Source organism: Pollicipes pollicipes, unplaced genomic scaffold, assembly GCF_011947565.3.
Source record: "Pollicipes pollicipes isolate AB1234 unplaced genomic scaffold, Ppol_2.1 Scaffold_4881;HRSCAF=5763_pilon_pilon_pilon, whole genome shotgun sequence".
Lineage (NCBI taxonomy): Eukaryota > Metazoa > Arthropoda > Thecostraca > Pollicipedomorpha > Pollicipedidae > Pollicipes > Pollicipes pollicipes.
In genome coordinates, this window is record NW_023596576.1 from 45,111,395 (window position 1) to 45,128,076 (window position 16,682).

At 61.9% G+C, this 16,682-nt stretch overlaps 1 protein-coding gene across 1 annotated transcript in view; it reads left to right on the top strand.

The window, feature by feature from the left end:
• Positions 1 to 16,682, top strand: part of LOC119100455 (tight junction protein ZO-1) — a gene marked incomplete in the record, with an annotated part of 177,534 nt that overhangs the window by 142,938 nt on the left and 17,914 nt on the right. The window contains 2 exon segments of the mRNA XM_037223548.1: positions 13,720 to 13,892; positions 16,002 to 16,189. Of these exon segments, the coding sequence (XP_037079443.1) occupies positions 13,720 to 13,892; positions 16,002 to 16,189 (361 nt within the window).

Here is a 16,682-nt window from a genome sequence, read left to right on the forward strand (position 1 = left end):
TCGACAGCAGTTCGGAACTGGAGCGCGCCGATTACCTGCCGGAGCTGCTGCGCCACATTTGTCGGCGCCAGTCAGCCGGCGCCAACCCCTCGCGTTTGTTCCTCGCCTCCGGCGCCGCCGCGGGCGCGGCGCGGCGACGCGACGCGCCCGCTCGCAGCGGCCGCATAAGTGCATGGAAACCGCCGGGTCGGAGCCGGCCACGGGCGCGTTCGACCGCCTCCTGGAGCCGCGACGAGAGCGGGCCGCCGCCGCCGAGCGGTGGACGCGGTGGTCTCACCGCCAGGCGGCGCTGGGGCGCGCGAGCCGGCCGACCGCTTCCACGCTCGGCGCGGAGCGAACGTGGGGCGGGGAGCAGGCTGGAAGGCTGCCCTGCAACGCTAAAAGACATCGTGCCCGAAGACGGCTTGCTTATAGTACTTGGCCTTGTCTGTACATTGTCGGCTTTCTTGGTGGGTGTATTGAACGCACTAGAAATAAATACAAATTGGCGTGGCCGTTCTGGCTCCGAATATTTTTGCACAAAGAATTTGTGCTGTTATTTGTGTTTTTCGTTTGTTTGTCGTTGTTTTTTTTCCTTCTCCTGTTTGCCTCACATTCGGTTCTCTCGGGCGGTTTGTAATGTTATTAGCTGAGTGGTGAGATGAAGGGGCAATGCTGTTGCCAGGCAAGCTTACTCCACAATCGTATTTCCAGCCGGCTTGGTAAAATCAGCCTTGATAGGCAGGGCACGCTGTTTCCTAACAGTTCTGCCTTCTCGAGGCATGCAGCCACATTTGGTTCCTACGTGAGGCCTGGATGACATGGGCGGGCAAAGTGCAAGCATTCTAGGTCGGCACTGACGGTGCTAGCCGCTGCGCCGGGTGAGCTGGATCAGACGCGGCATACCGAACGACTCGATTGTTCGCTTAAACCGGCGTTCGGAAGCTGATCGTCCACCTATGGCAGCCGTTGCTCGGCTAATGCAATCCGCGCCGCCGGAGCTCGATCGCCGGGAACGGTCTGAGCTCGATTCATCATCGTCGGCGATGGTGTGCTATCCCCGGACCCGAGCTCGGTTGAGCGCCCGCTTCAGCGCAGTCAATGAATGTTTTAGCCTCCATTCAGTGAGCTGACTAGGCCCGACGCTCCATTGAGGCCAGCTTGTTCACTTGGTGATCCTTCCTGAATGAATGAGGCGGCCACACTTTTTTATCAAACGTCGCGCTTGTGGAGCGGGTCTGGCGTGACTCGATCGGGATCAGCTGCGGATCAAAAGCCTCATTAGCTCATGACCTGATCCAGGTCACTTGATAGCCGCGCGGCGCCGGCTGAATGGCTGATACTGTAACAGTGGGCGTGAGCCGTAAATCAGCTAATGCCCGGTTACGTGCGACTTGATAACTGCTTCTGGAAGTGTATGAAGCCGATTGCTGTGAATCAATGTAACAAACTGGTTTCGGTTATCGGCGGCAGCCTAATAGCGGTGCGCGACGCGTAACTGATGCTTCCCAAGCCTCGGAAGTGATTAATTTTCCTTCATGGCCGCGCTAACGAGCCCCCTTAACCACGCTTCATTGCCTTTCATTATTATCCGCCTGGGCGAAACCGGCGGCGCTGGGGGCGCGGCTGTGAGCGGGCGCATGTGCGGACGGCTCCACCGGCTGGCGCCGGCCACCGCGGGATGAAGCCGGGTGTGTCTCCTCTTCCACCGGTGTACCGATAGCGGTCTTCATTACTGGTCTGTTCGGTGGCCTCATTAGCATGGCAGTTGCGCATATGTTAGTGACGGATCGGTATTTGTAAGGTTTCCATGTGTTTTGATGCGTGGGGGCTGCAGCCTAGAACACCCAGACTTTTCAAAGATAATGGTGTTCATTTATTTGGGAGGCCAACTCATATTCGACGGTCGAATTTCTTAGATCGCAAGCTATTAGCTTTCATATTCGTTTTGGGGCCAGGCTGCGCGCGTGGCCGACAAGAGCTCGAAATATCCAGACTGCAGCCGACCGTTCGCTGGGTGATAGTTCTATTTGACCGGCATTCGACGCTCGTGCGAGCCCAGTGACATCGCCCCGAGCTCCTCCGCCCCGTCCGCCCTCTCTACCGCTAAACGCGTGCATCGACACCCCACACCGGCTCCAAAGCCGCCGTCGCCGACGGACGCCCAAGAGCCGCGTTACGAGCCATGCGTGACCCGTCGTGACCCGCCGTGACCTGCCGCGGGTCAGAGGTCAGCGGACGCCTCAGTCCCCCCGCCGGCCCTTGGGTCCCACCCGCCGCGTCGGAGAGGCGGCACGGCGACCGGCGGTCGCGCCGGCGGAAATGAATCTGTTCCGGCCGGGCTGTTGACGGCGCCGGCGCACAGCGCATGTCATTAAACCTGGCGCCGGCGTGGGAGCGGCGGACGGCGGCCGGTGCTGCGCCACTTCCGTCCGTCGCCGTCGTCGTCCGCTGTTCTCGTACGCGCCGCGCTCCTGAGCGCCGTCGTGTGTCGCTGTACGCCCCCTGGGGCACCGTGCGCCACCCCGCGCCACTTAGCGCCACCCCGCGCCGTCGTACGCGACATGCGACGTCGAGTGGGCCCGCTGGCTGGCTGTGACCGTGCCGTCCGCTCGGTCGCACGGTGTGATCGATCACCTGTCTCTCGGAGGGTCCACAGATCGCAGGACATGCGATCGGCTCGCACAAACCAGACATGGAACAGTGAATGCCTGGGAAGGCTTGTATTCTCTCGGTGATGCATGAGGAGAATGCCTGTGGTAACGATGATATTTACAGGGCTCGCCCGTCATCTGGCTGCACGACCTACAGCAGTCGATGCACCCTAACCCCCCCCCCCGCCCGTCATCTAATTGAACAGTTTATCAATTATTTTATTGAACGTGTCGTACGTAATGGTTCTTTGAGTGGTTGTTGGTAGGGGTGCAGTGTCGTATCTCCGGTTGGAGGGGTTTCAGCCCATTTGGCGAAATCACGCCCTGGTTGTTGCGACCGAGTCAAGCCAGCTAGTCTGTCTGGGAGGCTTCCCCTGTATTCTGGCATTGCATAGTGCGCTTGCATCGAGGCTTGTGACTCGCGGAAGCCGTTACAGGGCGGTTCCTTTCCGCCGGCAGTTCGTCCTGTATCGTATTGATCGCGGCCTCCCATGAGCGTCGAACCATCCGGGCTCTGCCGGTGTGAACTGACACAGATGTACCCGATCACGGAGCGTGCCTGTGACGTCACTGGCGTCCGCCTTGGCGCTGATTAAAGTGCGCCGCAGCCCGCCCCGCTGAGGAGGGAGGATTACGGAGAGATGAGGCGATGCACGCCCTGCGGAATGTTCCTCATGTCACGCACGCGGTATCGCAGACGTTCAGTGTCCAGTGAATGGGAATCTGACGCGGCTGTCAGAATGCGCAGAATGTTTGGATTCCTTGACGGCGGCTTGAGAAGAATGCGGCGAGGAATGCGGCATCGATTTTTATTGGTTGGCGCCTCGGAATGGTGCGTGATGGTGGTTCGAAAATAATTTCCGGAGAGGGCAGTCATGCGCGTTCCATTAGACCAGCATGCGGCCGACGCGGCATCGTGACGACATCCGAGCTCACGAGATGTGTTTCCCAGTCATGAAGTCTGTCGTCCCGCGGCTCCTGTGTTTAGACTGCAGCTTGTACGAGGTGTTTACTGTTTCTTTAGTCGCGGTCCAGTTTCAGCACATGTGGGCAGAATGTGGCCAGCAGCATGTGTGTCACACTCTCGGTCCTGGACCCGTTCCCGCCCTCCGCCGATGTCGGATGAGTCAGACGACGTTTAGATCTAGGCGAAGCCATCTGAAGCCGCCAGCCCGGCGCCCGTTCGTCGCGGTCTACGAACCGCGCACGCGCATACCGCGGTTACCGCCACGAAGTCGCGGCCTTCTTCGCCCCGACCGCATGCTGACATTGGGTGCACGCGCGCGCCACCCGCGTCACGTTCGTGTCCGCCGCGTCGCTCGGGTTACCGTACCGCGGCGGCGGCGTGTTTTGACAGCCGCAACCTCCGCCCCCCCGCGGCTCCGGTGGCCAGAGGCGCTCGGCAGGGGGCGGATGGCGCTCCGGTTTCGGTGGCGCCGGCGTCGGTTCAGTCGGTTCGCCACCGCTGCAACCCCGCTGCTGCATTGTGGCGCAGGGGTCAGTGTCAGTAGACGCTGAGCACCGCTTTGGTGGACTGCGTGGACTGCAAGGAGTGGTCCAGGGCTGCCGTGGCGCGCCGGGACAGGGAAGCCAGCCTGCGGCAAGGCACCGAGTGGAAGGAAGTGATACATACAGTTGGAGACCCGGGCGTGGCTGGGGGACTGCTCAGCGTTCCGTGCTGTCTGAGCGCGGACTGCCATCGACTGCCGCTGTGGAGCACAGCTGTGTGAGCGCGCGGACCGGTCGGCGAGGCTGAGAGGTCGCCTAGGCCGCTGCCCAGCCATGTGGCTGCCGGCGGGCTGTCTGGGACTGCTGGGTGTGGCCGAGGGCGAGTCGCGACAGCGGGAGGAGCCGATTCATCAGGAGGCAGGGAGGGCGGCTCCGAGGGACCGCGGCCAACGCCGACCACAGCGCGGTCCAGGTCAGACAAGCGCCACCGCTCAGCGACGGGAGCCGGCCGGCCAGGTGGACAGGAGCGGTCGTCGAGGTGACCTGAGCTCGGAGGACCGCGATCGGGACAGACGCAGGCGGCGTGCCGGCGGGTCAGGTCAGGTCGACGGAGGTGGTGGCCGGGGTCAGCCGAGGTCAGGCCGTGACCAGGACAGACACAGGCGGACCCGCAGGTCAGGTCATATCGACATGGGTGGTGTCCGTGGTGACCCTGGAGCAAATCAGAGAGACCAGGCGCGTAACCATGGTCACCCGACAGCGGGACATGCGCCTGCAGTGTTGGACCATCATAACATGAGATCAGGCCGAACGGACGGGAGCTGCCAGCATCCTGCCCGGAGGGCAGACGGGACCAGTGATAGAGGCGACGAACGGACTGGTCAGATGCGCCCGAGCGGTCCGTGCCAGCATACGACGCCAGTTCACATCGACCAGAGGAGCGAGCCGCGGGATTCGAGGTCAGGCTGGGAGAGACCAGGCCAGCCGTCGTCGTGGCCCCGTGCTGGTGCCCGGCTGTGGCCCGGGCGAGGCGATACTGACCCCGGGCAGCCAGAGCACCGGCCGCGGCGAGGTGAGGTCGGACCTGCGAACGGATCATTCTGATCCGGGCTCACCTCTGAGCGCGCCGGCTATGAACCCGGAGCCAGTAAGGATAGACGATGTCACTTCCCAGCCGGTTGGGGAGCCGTGTCAGGCGGGCTCGAACAGTGAACCAGGCGATCCGAAATGCGCCCGCCCGCGCTCAGAATAGGCGAGCCGTGTGCCCAGGAATCAAGCCCGATTGATGAAGGCATTCAGAGATGTGACCTGGAGGCAGGCCAAGGCAACGAAGGCAGTGAGCGATGTGAACCAGCCGCAGGCTGGATTGATGACGCCGGTGGAGGGTCTGAAGCTGGATGTGCTCGTACGGAGCCGACCGTCGTTTGCCGCGACTCGAATTCAGTTCAGCTTGAGGAGGTCACTGACACGGCATCGCGACAAGTCGACGAGAACGGCCGCCCGCAACAGCCGGAGGGAGGTCAGCTGGACGGGCAAAACATTCCGCATCGCTGCCTGGAGACAGGTCGGCTTGAACGAGAGTGCGCGCCAAGTGACTCGCAATCAGGCCAGATTGACCGCGGTCGTGAACCGGACGATTTCGGGCAGAGTCATCATCATCCCAGTTACCAGCGCGCCCTGAAGCCACACCAACCTGACCGGAGTCACTGTCCTGACATCAGGTCATGTAAGCCTGACCACGGTAGTCACTACTGCGTCGTGAGGACACATCAGACCGACCGAGGTCAGCTCCGTGACCTCCAGTCCAGCCAGTCTGACCCTACAGCCCACCGGCGTGATCTGGACTCGCATCAGAGCGGTCACGCTGACCCCAGGCCAGGTCAGGTCGACCAGAGGTGCTGCGACTGCAGGTCCGACAGGTATGATGATGCCAGCCGCCAGCGCGACCCCACGCATGGTCAGAGTCACCGTCCTGAAGGCAGGCCAGGTCCGCCTGACCGGAGTCGTCAAGACCCCAGGTCCAGCCAGTGTGTTAACGCCAACTACCACTGTGACTTGAGACCGGACTCAAGTCGCTGCGTCGACATCGGGTCAGCTCAGCTCGATCCGAGATGCTACGACACCAAGTATGGCCAGTCCGACCCCGCCGGTCACTTCTGTGCCCTGGAGCCCGTCCAGAGACACCGCCCTGATGCCAGGTCAGGTCAGCCTGACCAGAACTGTCAAGACCTCAGGTCCGACCAGCCTGACCCCGCCGGCCGCCAGCGTGACCCGAGGTCACGCCGCACCGAGCCGGCCGGGCAGCGTCGTCGCCGGCCGCGCCGCCGACGGGTGAGTCGCCGCGCCCGACGGAAGGCCGGCCGTGGGCGGAGGCGCGCTCTCGCGACTCCCACGCGCCGGCCTGTGTGGCGCCGCGCGTCTGAAGCCAGACGACCGCCGGCCCGGCCCGCTGGAGCCGGGCGCGGGAGGGTTGCGGGGCGGGGTCGAGGAGGCCCAGCCGGCTGGGATAAGGGCAGTGTTGAGTTCACGCCGGTCCCTGCGGTTTGGCCCCGGGGTTCAAGGTGAGTTTTTGGTGAGCTGCCTGGTGGGACGAGTTTGCGCTGACGAGGCGCGCGAGACGTTGCTGAGGTCACGGTCGGGATGTCGAATTTGACTCCACGAATGACTCATAAAGACCATAATCATTGCCGGTGAGGTGGTTCGCAACACCTTATTTCAGCGGAAAGCAGCGTTGACGGCACGCATGTGGGATGCGAGTGGGCGTAACGGAACGCCTTCAAGAAATCTCTCTTACCACCATCTTCCAAACTAATCGATTCCATTACATTTGCATTTAAGATGGCACACCATCCACAACAACTGTATCGTAAATTGTCTGCTTCGACACGATTCAATTAGGGCAGTCATCTCCGCCGTGCTTGACCTGTTATTGCGTGCTTAGTCCGTCCGAACAGGGCTCTGTACCTAGGAAACCGGGTCAGAGAGCCCCTCGCAAACCCCGCGACCCGCCCGGCTCGTGTTCGGTGCCGGCTTTATGGCTGTGTTTACCCGGCGTTACTCGCCGCTGCAAGAGCGCGCCCGCGTGCGAGTGGGTGCAGTCCCGGCCGCACCCCCCATTCAGGTGCGGACGTAACGGCGGGGCGGGGATGCGCTGACCTCGCCGCGGCCGCGACCTTGCACACCGGCGCCGCCGCCACTCCGCCCTGAGCGCCGAGGTGCTGAGCCCTCGGTGCCGAGCCCTCGGTGCCGGGCTCTCGGTGCCGAGCTCTCGGTGCCGAGCTCTCGGTGCCGAGCTCTCGGTGCCGAGCCCTCGGTGCCGAGCTCTCGGTGCCGAGCTCTCAGTGTGCCCGGCTGCTGCGGCCAGGCCGACGGGCCGCGATCCGCCGCGAGCTGCCGGACCGCGGCCCAGACCGCCGGCTGACCGCGGCCGCCGCCCCGCCTCTCTCTGGTGCAGCGAGCGAGGCAACTGCGACCAGTGACGCGCTGGATGTACGATGCGTGGGGCCGGGTCGGGCCGGCGGCGGCCGACCGGCGCCGGAAATGACGATGGCTTTAGCGGCCGGCGTTGTGCGGCGGTGATATCTCCCAGCGCTCGCGAGATTCCGGCGGTGTGGCGCCGCCGCCGAGCCGGCCTGGCCTGCGGGGCGCGGGAGGTCGTGACGCGCTGGTGTTCGGTGATGAGACGTCGCCGTCTGTCCTCAATCGCTCACGCCTACACTCGAGAGCTAAAGTAACAGCGAAGTGTTGATGCTTTCGCGGCAGTCGTCATGTATTCACCGTTACACCCGCGTTTCGGGGCCAAATGATGTTTGAAGGCTCTCATTGGTCAAGTCTCTAGCGATGCTCGTTTTCATAAGACTAGCCCCCATGACGCTCTCGGCCTTCTGAGGTTATTATCTGAGGTTATATCTGAGGTTCATGGGCATTGCGTCTCAATTACGCGGTTTGGACGTCACCATTTTGCTCTTCCCAAAAAAGTTTGCATTCTGCGGCGTGCTTGATTTGATGACCGTGATTGTCCCGTTCTCTCAGTTTACCGTTGCTAGCCTTCACACAATGCGGTGATATTAAGAACAATAGACGATAAAACCTTGTCTTTTGCATGATCTGCGTGCGAAGCGTAGCCTATTGTTCTAACCCGATAATGCTCCGATACTGTGCAATACCACTGATTGGTCAACTGTTAATGATCGGACCGCGCCGCGCTTCAGAAAACCGACGATATAGCTGTTGATGCCACGTCGCCATCGGTTCGGTTTCGATATCCGACAGGCTGTCTCATATCTGTCCTGCTGGGCGTTTACGGGCGGTCGGCACCAGGTCTGGCCTTCGTCTCGGCACCCGTCGGTCGTCCCAGCCGGGGTCACGCGCCAAGTCTCGAGCGCCGCCTGCCTGGTGGCGCTTGGTGCGCTAGAAACGGCCACGCCGCGCCGCAGATGAATTATGAATCCGGCCGGCGGCCCCAGGTCGGCGCGCGCGCGCGCCTGTTTGTGTGTGTCTGTTTGCGTGCGTGTGACCCATATCGGTCGCCGACCGGCTCCGCCGCTTCGGAGAGCGCGCCGGCCACCGCAAGAAATGCAATCAGGTATTCATGGCGGCTCGCCGCTGGGGCCTGACCATTGTCGAACGCGCCGACGCTGCGCGCTGCGCCCTGACACCTGCGCGTCGCGGACAGTGGTGCCGCGACCCCGCGGCTATCTGAAGCGCGTGCGGCTCTCCCCAATTCATCACTGGGCCTGCGTGACACTCCCGCGTCAGCAGCGCCTCCAGGCGCGGTACAATGCCGCGTCGTGGCGCCCCGGCGCGTCGCGCGAGCTCGGACGCAGCGCGGTCTCCTTCTCGTCGCCCGCCGCCTCCGCCACCCATCGTCGCCGCAGGAAGCCCGGCCGGTGTTGTGCTCTCGTTCGTCGGTCGCAGTTCCCGGGTTAGGCTCGCTTCGGCGCGTTGCGGTCGCCGCGGTGCAGCGCGATTGGCTCTTGGGTGGGATCGTCGCTTTGTTTTGACGCTAGGTCCAGTGATTGACGTGCATATTGAGCGGCCGCACGTACAAACACCCCGCGAAAGGGATAATCCGTCCAGGGATCGTAATTTCAGAAAAAAAAACGGGCCACGGTTCGGCGATACGGCCTCTGCGAAGGCCGGTCTCCGCTTGCCTCCGCGTCGGCCCTACCCGGCTGTGCGCGGTCGTGGTGGCAGAGGCCGTACTTTGCCTTCATCAACCTGTTCCTGCGGCTGATTAGTGCGGCCGGGCTGTGCATACCGGAGTACCGGCGCTGCCCGCTCTGGGACTCTTTTCCCTTGGCTGATTACCGGGCCCACGCAGCTCGACCGTCTCCCTCGCCCCACCCCTGCGCCCCACCGGAGCCACACACCCCTCCAACGACTCTCGCTCCACCCGACTCCCGAGCGGCCGATGTGAGCGGCAGGCCCGCCCGGCCAAAATAAGAGCCGGCCAACCGGCACGTCTTGGAGACATACCATCGGGGCGGCCCGGCGCCATGTTGTGCCCGGCCGCCCGGGCAGAGAGCCGGTCGCGCGCGCGTGGCCGCGTCGGGTGGCCGGCCGCTGCGTGCGCGTGTGTGCGTGTGCCGGGCCCGCGCGCGGGGATGGGCCGCTGACATGAGGATGAGTCTGGACGCTGCTGCGCAGGTGGGTCACGACTCCGTCCGCGGGCCGCGTGAGTGGGGCGAGGATCGTGTTACTCGGCGGTTTTTAGGGGCTACATCCTTCGGTGTAAGGTTTCGGTGAGTTCGTGGGTAAGATGGAGGCCGCGCGCTTCCATCGCTTCGTGTTCAGTGCACGCGGTGTCACTGACTGGGCGTCGTCAGAGGCTGTAGATCTTGTCTTCTGGCATACCTGAGATGTGCATAGCTCTTGACTCGCGTTTACGCCATTGCTCCAAGTGTGGGCAATTACAGCATGTAGCGCGACCTGAGTGATATACCTTAAAAGCTGCGTCAGACATCACGCTACAGCACCGCAAGATAACCGAACGTACCATGATTTTACCTCGCTCAAGATCCAGTCTTTCTTATTTTGTTTGCGGATGCAAATCCGTTGTGTGTGCGGGCTCAGTGATACGCCGAAGGCATGCAGAGGACGTGCATGGTTATATCCCAGATTCCATAGCTTGGACCGGTATTTTGATCCATCTTGATGCCGTTCTGTGGGTAGTTTTGTGTTGTCCCGCACTGCGGATGGTACCCGGCGGGCGACCCATGTCACCGGGTCTACCCGAGCGCCATGGAACCATGTAACATGGCCTGGATGAGCCAAAGCGTCCTCGGGCCACCTCAGAACGTTTGCTGGCTGTACGGGTTTTCTTTGTTTGTGCGGCGGGTTTTTAAACATTTATTGAACGGTCATTTTATACTTAACAGTTAATGAATGCTTGTTTCAGCTATTGAGCGGCGGTGCCAAGTTAACCATTGGAGGCTGTGTTAATGCACGCTGCGTAACACTATCATCTTACTCGGATTATGTTGCCTTCCACCTTAACCACTGCGTCGTTCGGTACACTGCGTGAAGCTACAAATTGAATGAGCAGGTGCTTCGTCGTTGTGATGTTGCCTGCGGTAAGATTTATCGCAATTGGTCCTGTATATATATATATATATATATATATATATATATATATATGCATGTAGTATTGTCCTATTGGTCAATTGGTTTGACAAGGAAAAAATATGTTCCATAGGATACCTTGGGCCTTCTTACTACGACGGTGGCGCTGTGGCACTCGTGCTGCTGAATCCGAAGTGTGATTACGTGAATACCCATGTGTATTAGTCTATGACTGCAACTAATCTATTCGACGTAAGCTGTAAGATCTGGCCCAAACCGATGAAACGTCCGCTGGCAAACGATCCTTTGTCTCTGTTCACCCGCACCTGCTGTCGTAAACAAGCGCTTTGTCCACTGGAGCAGCGCAAATCGGCCTTTCTGCTGACTCAGCGCGGCGGGCCGCGTTACGAGCGCCCGGCACCGCCTCCGCGTCCGAGAGTACGGGCCCGCCGGCTCCCACCGTCCGTCCCGCCAGCCGCCACCGTCCGTCCCGCCGGAGCGGACGAGCCCGTCGGTACGTGGGCCCCCACCCGCTCCCGCCGTCCGTCCCGCCAGAGCGAACGAATCCACCGGCACGCCGGCTCCCATCGTCCGTCCCCTCCAGAGCGGACGAACCCACCGGCACGCCGGCTCCCACCGTCCGTCCCCGCCAGAGCGGACGAACCCACCGGCACGCCGGCTCCCACCGTCCGTCCCGTCGGAGCGGACGAGCCCGTCGGTAGGCGGGCCCCCACCCGCTCTCACCGTCCGTCCCCGCCAGAGCGAACGAACCCACCGGCACGCCGGCTCCCACCGCCCGTCCCCGCCAGAGCGAACGAGCCCACCGGCACGCCAGCTCCCACCGCCCGTCCCCGCCCCAGCGGACGAACCCACCGGCACGCCGGCTCCCGCCGTCCGTCCCCGCCAGAGCGGACGAACCCAGCGGCCCGCCGGCTCCCGCCGTCCGGGTACAAAGCGCGCTAATCGCCGCCACCTCGGCCGATCCGTCACGGCGCGTCCGTCCGGCCCACTCCGGCCGCCGGGGTCAGGTCGGGTCAGAGCGCGCCGTTTCCGTCGACCCGGCCGGTGCCGGCGCCGGCAAAAAGCCGGCCGTGCACGGCGCACGCGCGCGCTCCGCCAGTGAAAGTGCGGCCGCTCGCGCCGGGGGCGTGTTGCAGCATGGCCGCCGGGGGCGGTGCTGGGACCGCTGACGACATGTGCCGGGCTGCCGTGCCCGGCGGCGCCGTCGGCAGTCCTGTCGCACGGGCCGACCCGCCCGTAATGACCACCGAGCCGACCGCGGTGGGGTAATGGGTGTCGCCGCCGGGCCGGCGCGCGGGGGGCGGCGCCGCGCGCCCGACCGGCCCCATTACCCGGACCGCGCCCCCGGCCGCCGGCCGCCGGCGCCGGCGCCACCCGCGTCCCGGCGCCGCTGCGAGACGACGCCGGGACCGGGACGCGTCGTCCAGAGGCACCGCACCGAGTCGATGAGTTTCCGTGGTCAGGCGAACCGGGCGCCGGCTGGGAGCTTCAGAAGCGCTCTGCGCTGCGCCGGGGCCGCGCGATGCTACCGCCGGACGCGATCCGTGCCAGTGGCGTGTCACTTGGCACGTGAAAGTCCGAATATTTACCGTCAGAAATCACGGAGTGGTCGGGTTGGCCGGCGCGAGGGCCGGCGTGCGGCCGCTTTCCCGCTGGATTCAGCGGAGAAAGCATTCCACGATCGGGCCATCAGGCGGCCGGTGGGAGGTCGAATTAATAACTTCATCATTACGGACGGTCGGGCCGACCCAAATATGGGTAAATTATAGCCGATCCCGGGCCGCAGTGGGCGTCCTCCATAACCTGGCCGTCCGCCCCCGACAGCGGTGTTTCTGTTTCACAACTGTGCCTGCAGCATGTATCGGCTTGGGCGGCGCGCGGTGTCTGAGGATCGCGGCTGGTTTCGTGCCTCTGCCGGCGGCGCGTGTCGATCTGTCATCCTGCGCCTCGCTTGTGAGGCCTGTGGTCTGCTGGCGGCTGGTGGTGGTGTGTTTAGGGCGTCTCTCTGTTGCGACACGGTGTGGCGTAGTGTAGGTGGGAACCGCTGCGGATCGAAACAGTGGAATTCGGGAGATGTCGGGCACGAAACACGTCGGCCACTCTGATGCGATCGTCCTTCATGTGGGCGCTCTATGGCCTCTTTGGTTTCAGCACTTCGTCCTTGATGGCATTGTGATGCGCCGGCTGGCATACCAGCGATGCCAGTAGACGTTTTCACGTGTTTTCCGCGGCGGCGGTTCGGCCGGGCGGGCGGTGGAACAAGGCGCCGGCCAGCGCTCTCCGATTGTGTTTGAAAGCTTGTCTGATGGTCGTCGGATATGTCACGCGCCGTCCCAATTCCAATAAGTGTCGTGTCACCAGAGCGAGAGCTTTCCATTCCTCCCGCGGCGCTGGGGCGGGCTGCACACGGTCCGGTCACGTCACCGCCCGCTCCTGCGGTCCGCCGGTGCGGGCGCCCGTCGGGACCGGCTCCCTCGGCGCGCGACGGGTCCTCGGTGACCTGCCGACGCTAGTCCGCGATGTGATGATTCGGTCAGGTTTCTGGTGATGAGAGGATCCGGCGGCGCTTTGTTCGGTGGAGTTCCAGAAGCGCTCTGGTTCGCTTTGGGGATGGCTTGGGACGTTGGGTGATCAAGTAATAGCTGTAGAAACTCGATATTCCCCGTTCTGATCGTGCCCTGTTGGCTCGTCAAATGTGTATTGCAATCGGCTGGGAGGACGGATGGCGATTGTAAACATTGACTTATGATATTCTAACTCGTCAAGATATCGTGTGCTGCATTGTGTCCTCCCTGAAGTGGGTAACAAAAGCCGATCTATTGGGGCTCTGAATGGAACGTTTTGGCTTTCGGGGTGATCACTCATTCATTGTCCAATCAACAAGCCCATTGTCCCGTAGTTCTCACTCCTTGATGGCTGACGTGTGGTCTAAAAAGGCCACGTGCGATGGATGAAAAGCAAACTCTGAGTTATCCGGCCGATGCTTCGCCGGTCGTCAGGCCTTTGCCTGCTGCCGGCCGGTATTTACCCCCCCCCCCCTCATGTGTTCCAGGGTGGCGAACGGGTGGTCTGGGAGTACCATCACGTTTCGCTGAACCGCGTGCCCGGCTATGGCTTTGGCATCGCCGTCAGCGGCGGCCGCGATAATCCGCACTTCACCACCGGCGATCCCAGCATCGCCATCTCGGACGTGCTCAAGGCCGGCCCTGCCGAAGGCAAGCTGCAGTGAGTACGGCCCGATCGCGGGGGGGGGGGGGGGGGCGGCAGCCGTGTGGGGTCCTTCAGGCATCGGTGACGCGGAATGACGGTGTTGACATGACGGTGAACATGCCGGCGTGCTTGGAAGTGAGCGTGGTGTCGTTTCGTCGGCGGGGACATGTGGACAAGTGGACATGTGGACATGTGGCCGCTGGCAGCAATGTGACACTAGCTTTTGTCGTTATCTTTCGCCCGTTTTTGTGAGATCTTGGTAAGTAAGGTGCTGGTGTTTACATGATAAAGCGTTATTTTTTCCTTTACGTTGGCGCCCGAGCTGTCTGATGTAGTTCTTACAAGCAGCGATGCCGAGGGAGCGCCCTGTCAGTTAAAACTCAGAGAGGTTTCGCCACAGGCTCTGCGATGCCACTTTTCTACTATGCACGTAACACGGTCTTGAGGCGTGAACGATGGTGATGGGTTGCTCTCGTTTCGCCGTCATGTTTCGTAATCTAGTGGTTGCACGTCGCGAAGGTCGGAATTCCGGCTATGCGCTCCAGCGTGAGGCAGCAAAGCCTGTGAAATGATCGGTCCCTCGGCTTAAATTGTAAGCCACGTTTAGATGAGGATCTTACGGAGGCTTGTGGGGTTTAGTAGCGATATATCAAGCGGCTATGCGGGGGTCTATAAATAGCTTGAAATACCGCCATGGCGATACCTAAACAGCCGTGTTTATGTGGCTTCTGTAAACGGCTAGTTAATCCCTTCTACCTGTAAATACTAGCGGGTGTTTCCGCGCTTGTTTATCGTTTCATTGGATGAATAGGGCGCAGTCACTTCGTTTAAGTTTGTTTCCGTTGTGTTATTTCATTAAACGCACGGTGCGTCCAACGCATGGCCGTCTGCGCCTATGCTGCTGTATTGACTTCCGCCCAAACCAGTGTCAAGATCGTGTCCTCATACTGTCCTGCCCTCCCTCAGTATCCCGTCCTCATCCTGTCAACATCCTGTCCTCACTCAGCCGAGTGGCAGCGAGTCCTGCCACTCGTGCCCAGGATGGGGTCCGGTCTCGGTCGGTTCTTGTCCACATAGTTCCAGTCTGGTTTGGTCGGCCCAAGAGATCTGGTCCGGTCCCGGTCGGTTCTTGCCCCCATAGTTCCAGTCTGGTTGGTCGGCCCAGAGATCTGGTCCGGTCCCGGTCGGTTCTTGTCCCCATAGTCCCAGTCTGGTTTGGTCGGCCCAGAGATCTGGTCCGGTCCCGGTCGGTTCTTGTCCCCATAGTTCCAGTCTGGTTTGGTCGGCCCAGAGATCTGGTCCGAGTCCCGGTCGGTTCTTGTCCCCATAGCTCCAGTCTGGTTGGTCGGCCCAGAGATCTGGTCCGGTCCCGGTCGGTTCTTGTCCCCATAGTCCCAGTCTGGTTTGGTCGGCCCAGAGATCTGGTCCGGTCCCGCTCGGTTCTTGTCCCCAAAGCCGCCGTCTGGCTCAGACGGCCCGGTAGACCGACCGCCGCGCTGCCATTTAGGCGGCTCAGAGCGGTCTGTTGTGACGGACGGCGGTCTCCGCCGGGCTTACGGAGAAGAACCCCAAGTTAATGTGCGCCATTGTCGTGATGGAGACGGAGATGCTGGGCTCCTCGCCATTCGGCTGATCGATTGAAGCGGTGTTTTGATATGCAGATCACATCGGAAGCCTTAGTGTGTCGCACTGTGAGTGGAACTTCCACGGGCAGATCAAAGTGCTTCAATATCTTGATGGAGCAAATGCCGTTGAGATGGGTCATGCAAAGTAACAGCCATAAACTGACATTCTGGGTTTGCTCACCAATCAGGGAAGTAGTTTGTTATGTACTGGCTGACGGGTCCGTTTCTGAACGGACAGCGCAGCATGCCTGAAAAACAGGTGGCACGTGCGGGAAGCCTGCGAAGACGTCTGAAAAGAATTGCTTATTTACCGGGACCTTTGCACCTTCTCGAAGACAAGTCTGTCTACTCCCGAAGACAAGTCTCTCTCCCAACCAGCGCCCATCACCGTCCCATCCCCCGGCCGTCGCCGCCTCGCCGGCCGGCACTGGCGCAGGTGCCGTGAAGTCCCCCAGCCCACAGACGAGCCCACCGGTCAGGCGCGTCCCGTCCGTTTCAGCGTCAACGACCGCGTGCTCAGCGCCAACGGCGTCTCCCTGGAGAACGTCGACTACGCCACGGCCGTGCAGGTGCTGAAGGACTCGGGCGCCGTGGTGCGGCTCTACATCAAGCGGCGCGTGGTGCTGCCCGCTCACCCCGAGCCGCAGACCTTCAAGCTCAGCCTCAACAAGGCCAAGAAGAAGGACGGTGAGTGGCGGCCGGGCCGGCGACGGGCGCGGGCCGGGTGGTGAGGGCGTGTGCTCCGACAGGCAGCCGCCACGCCCCCCCCCCCCCCTCCCCGGATGACGTGCTTCGGGGCTCCGCCGATGTGTTCGCGCCGTTTTCGGACGTTGCCTTCGTCACGCAGAGCACGCCTGTGTTCAGATTGCCTGCGAGTCGGCTGCTTCCTCAGTTGAAACGTGGGCTGCGCCTCCACCGTACCGTTAATCTTGCATGCGCCCACGTGGATTGCACCCTCCTAAAAGCGTCGGTTCTGGCCGAATGCAGCCTGTGCTCGACGTGTACTGGGTAAAGCAACACTGTTGGCACGTTATTATGAACCATCTCTCTTACCTGACGCGACCACCAGTCTGAATGCGGGTGAGGAACGGCATCTCTGTGTGTCTGATTACACATGAAGACGGCGACCGACAGCTGCGCGCCGGCACCGTTGTCGACATCCGACCGCGTGACTGGCCGA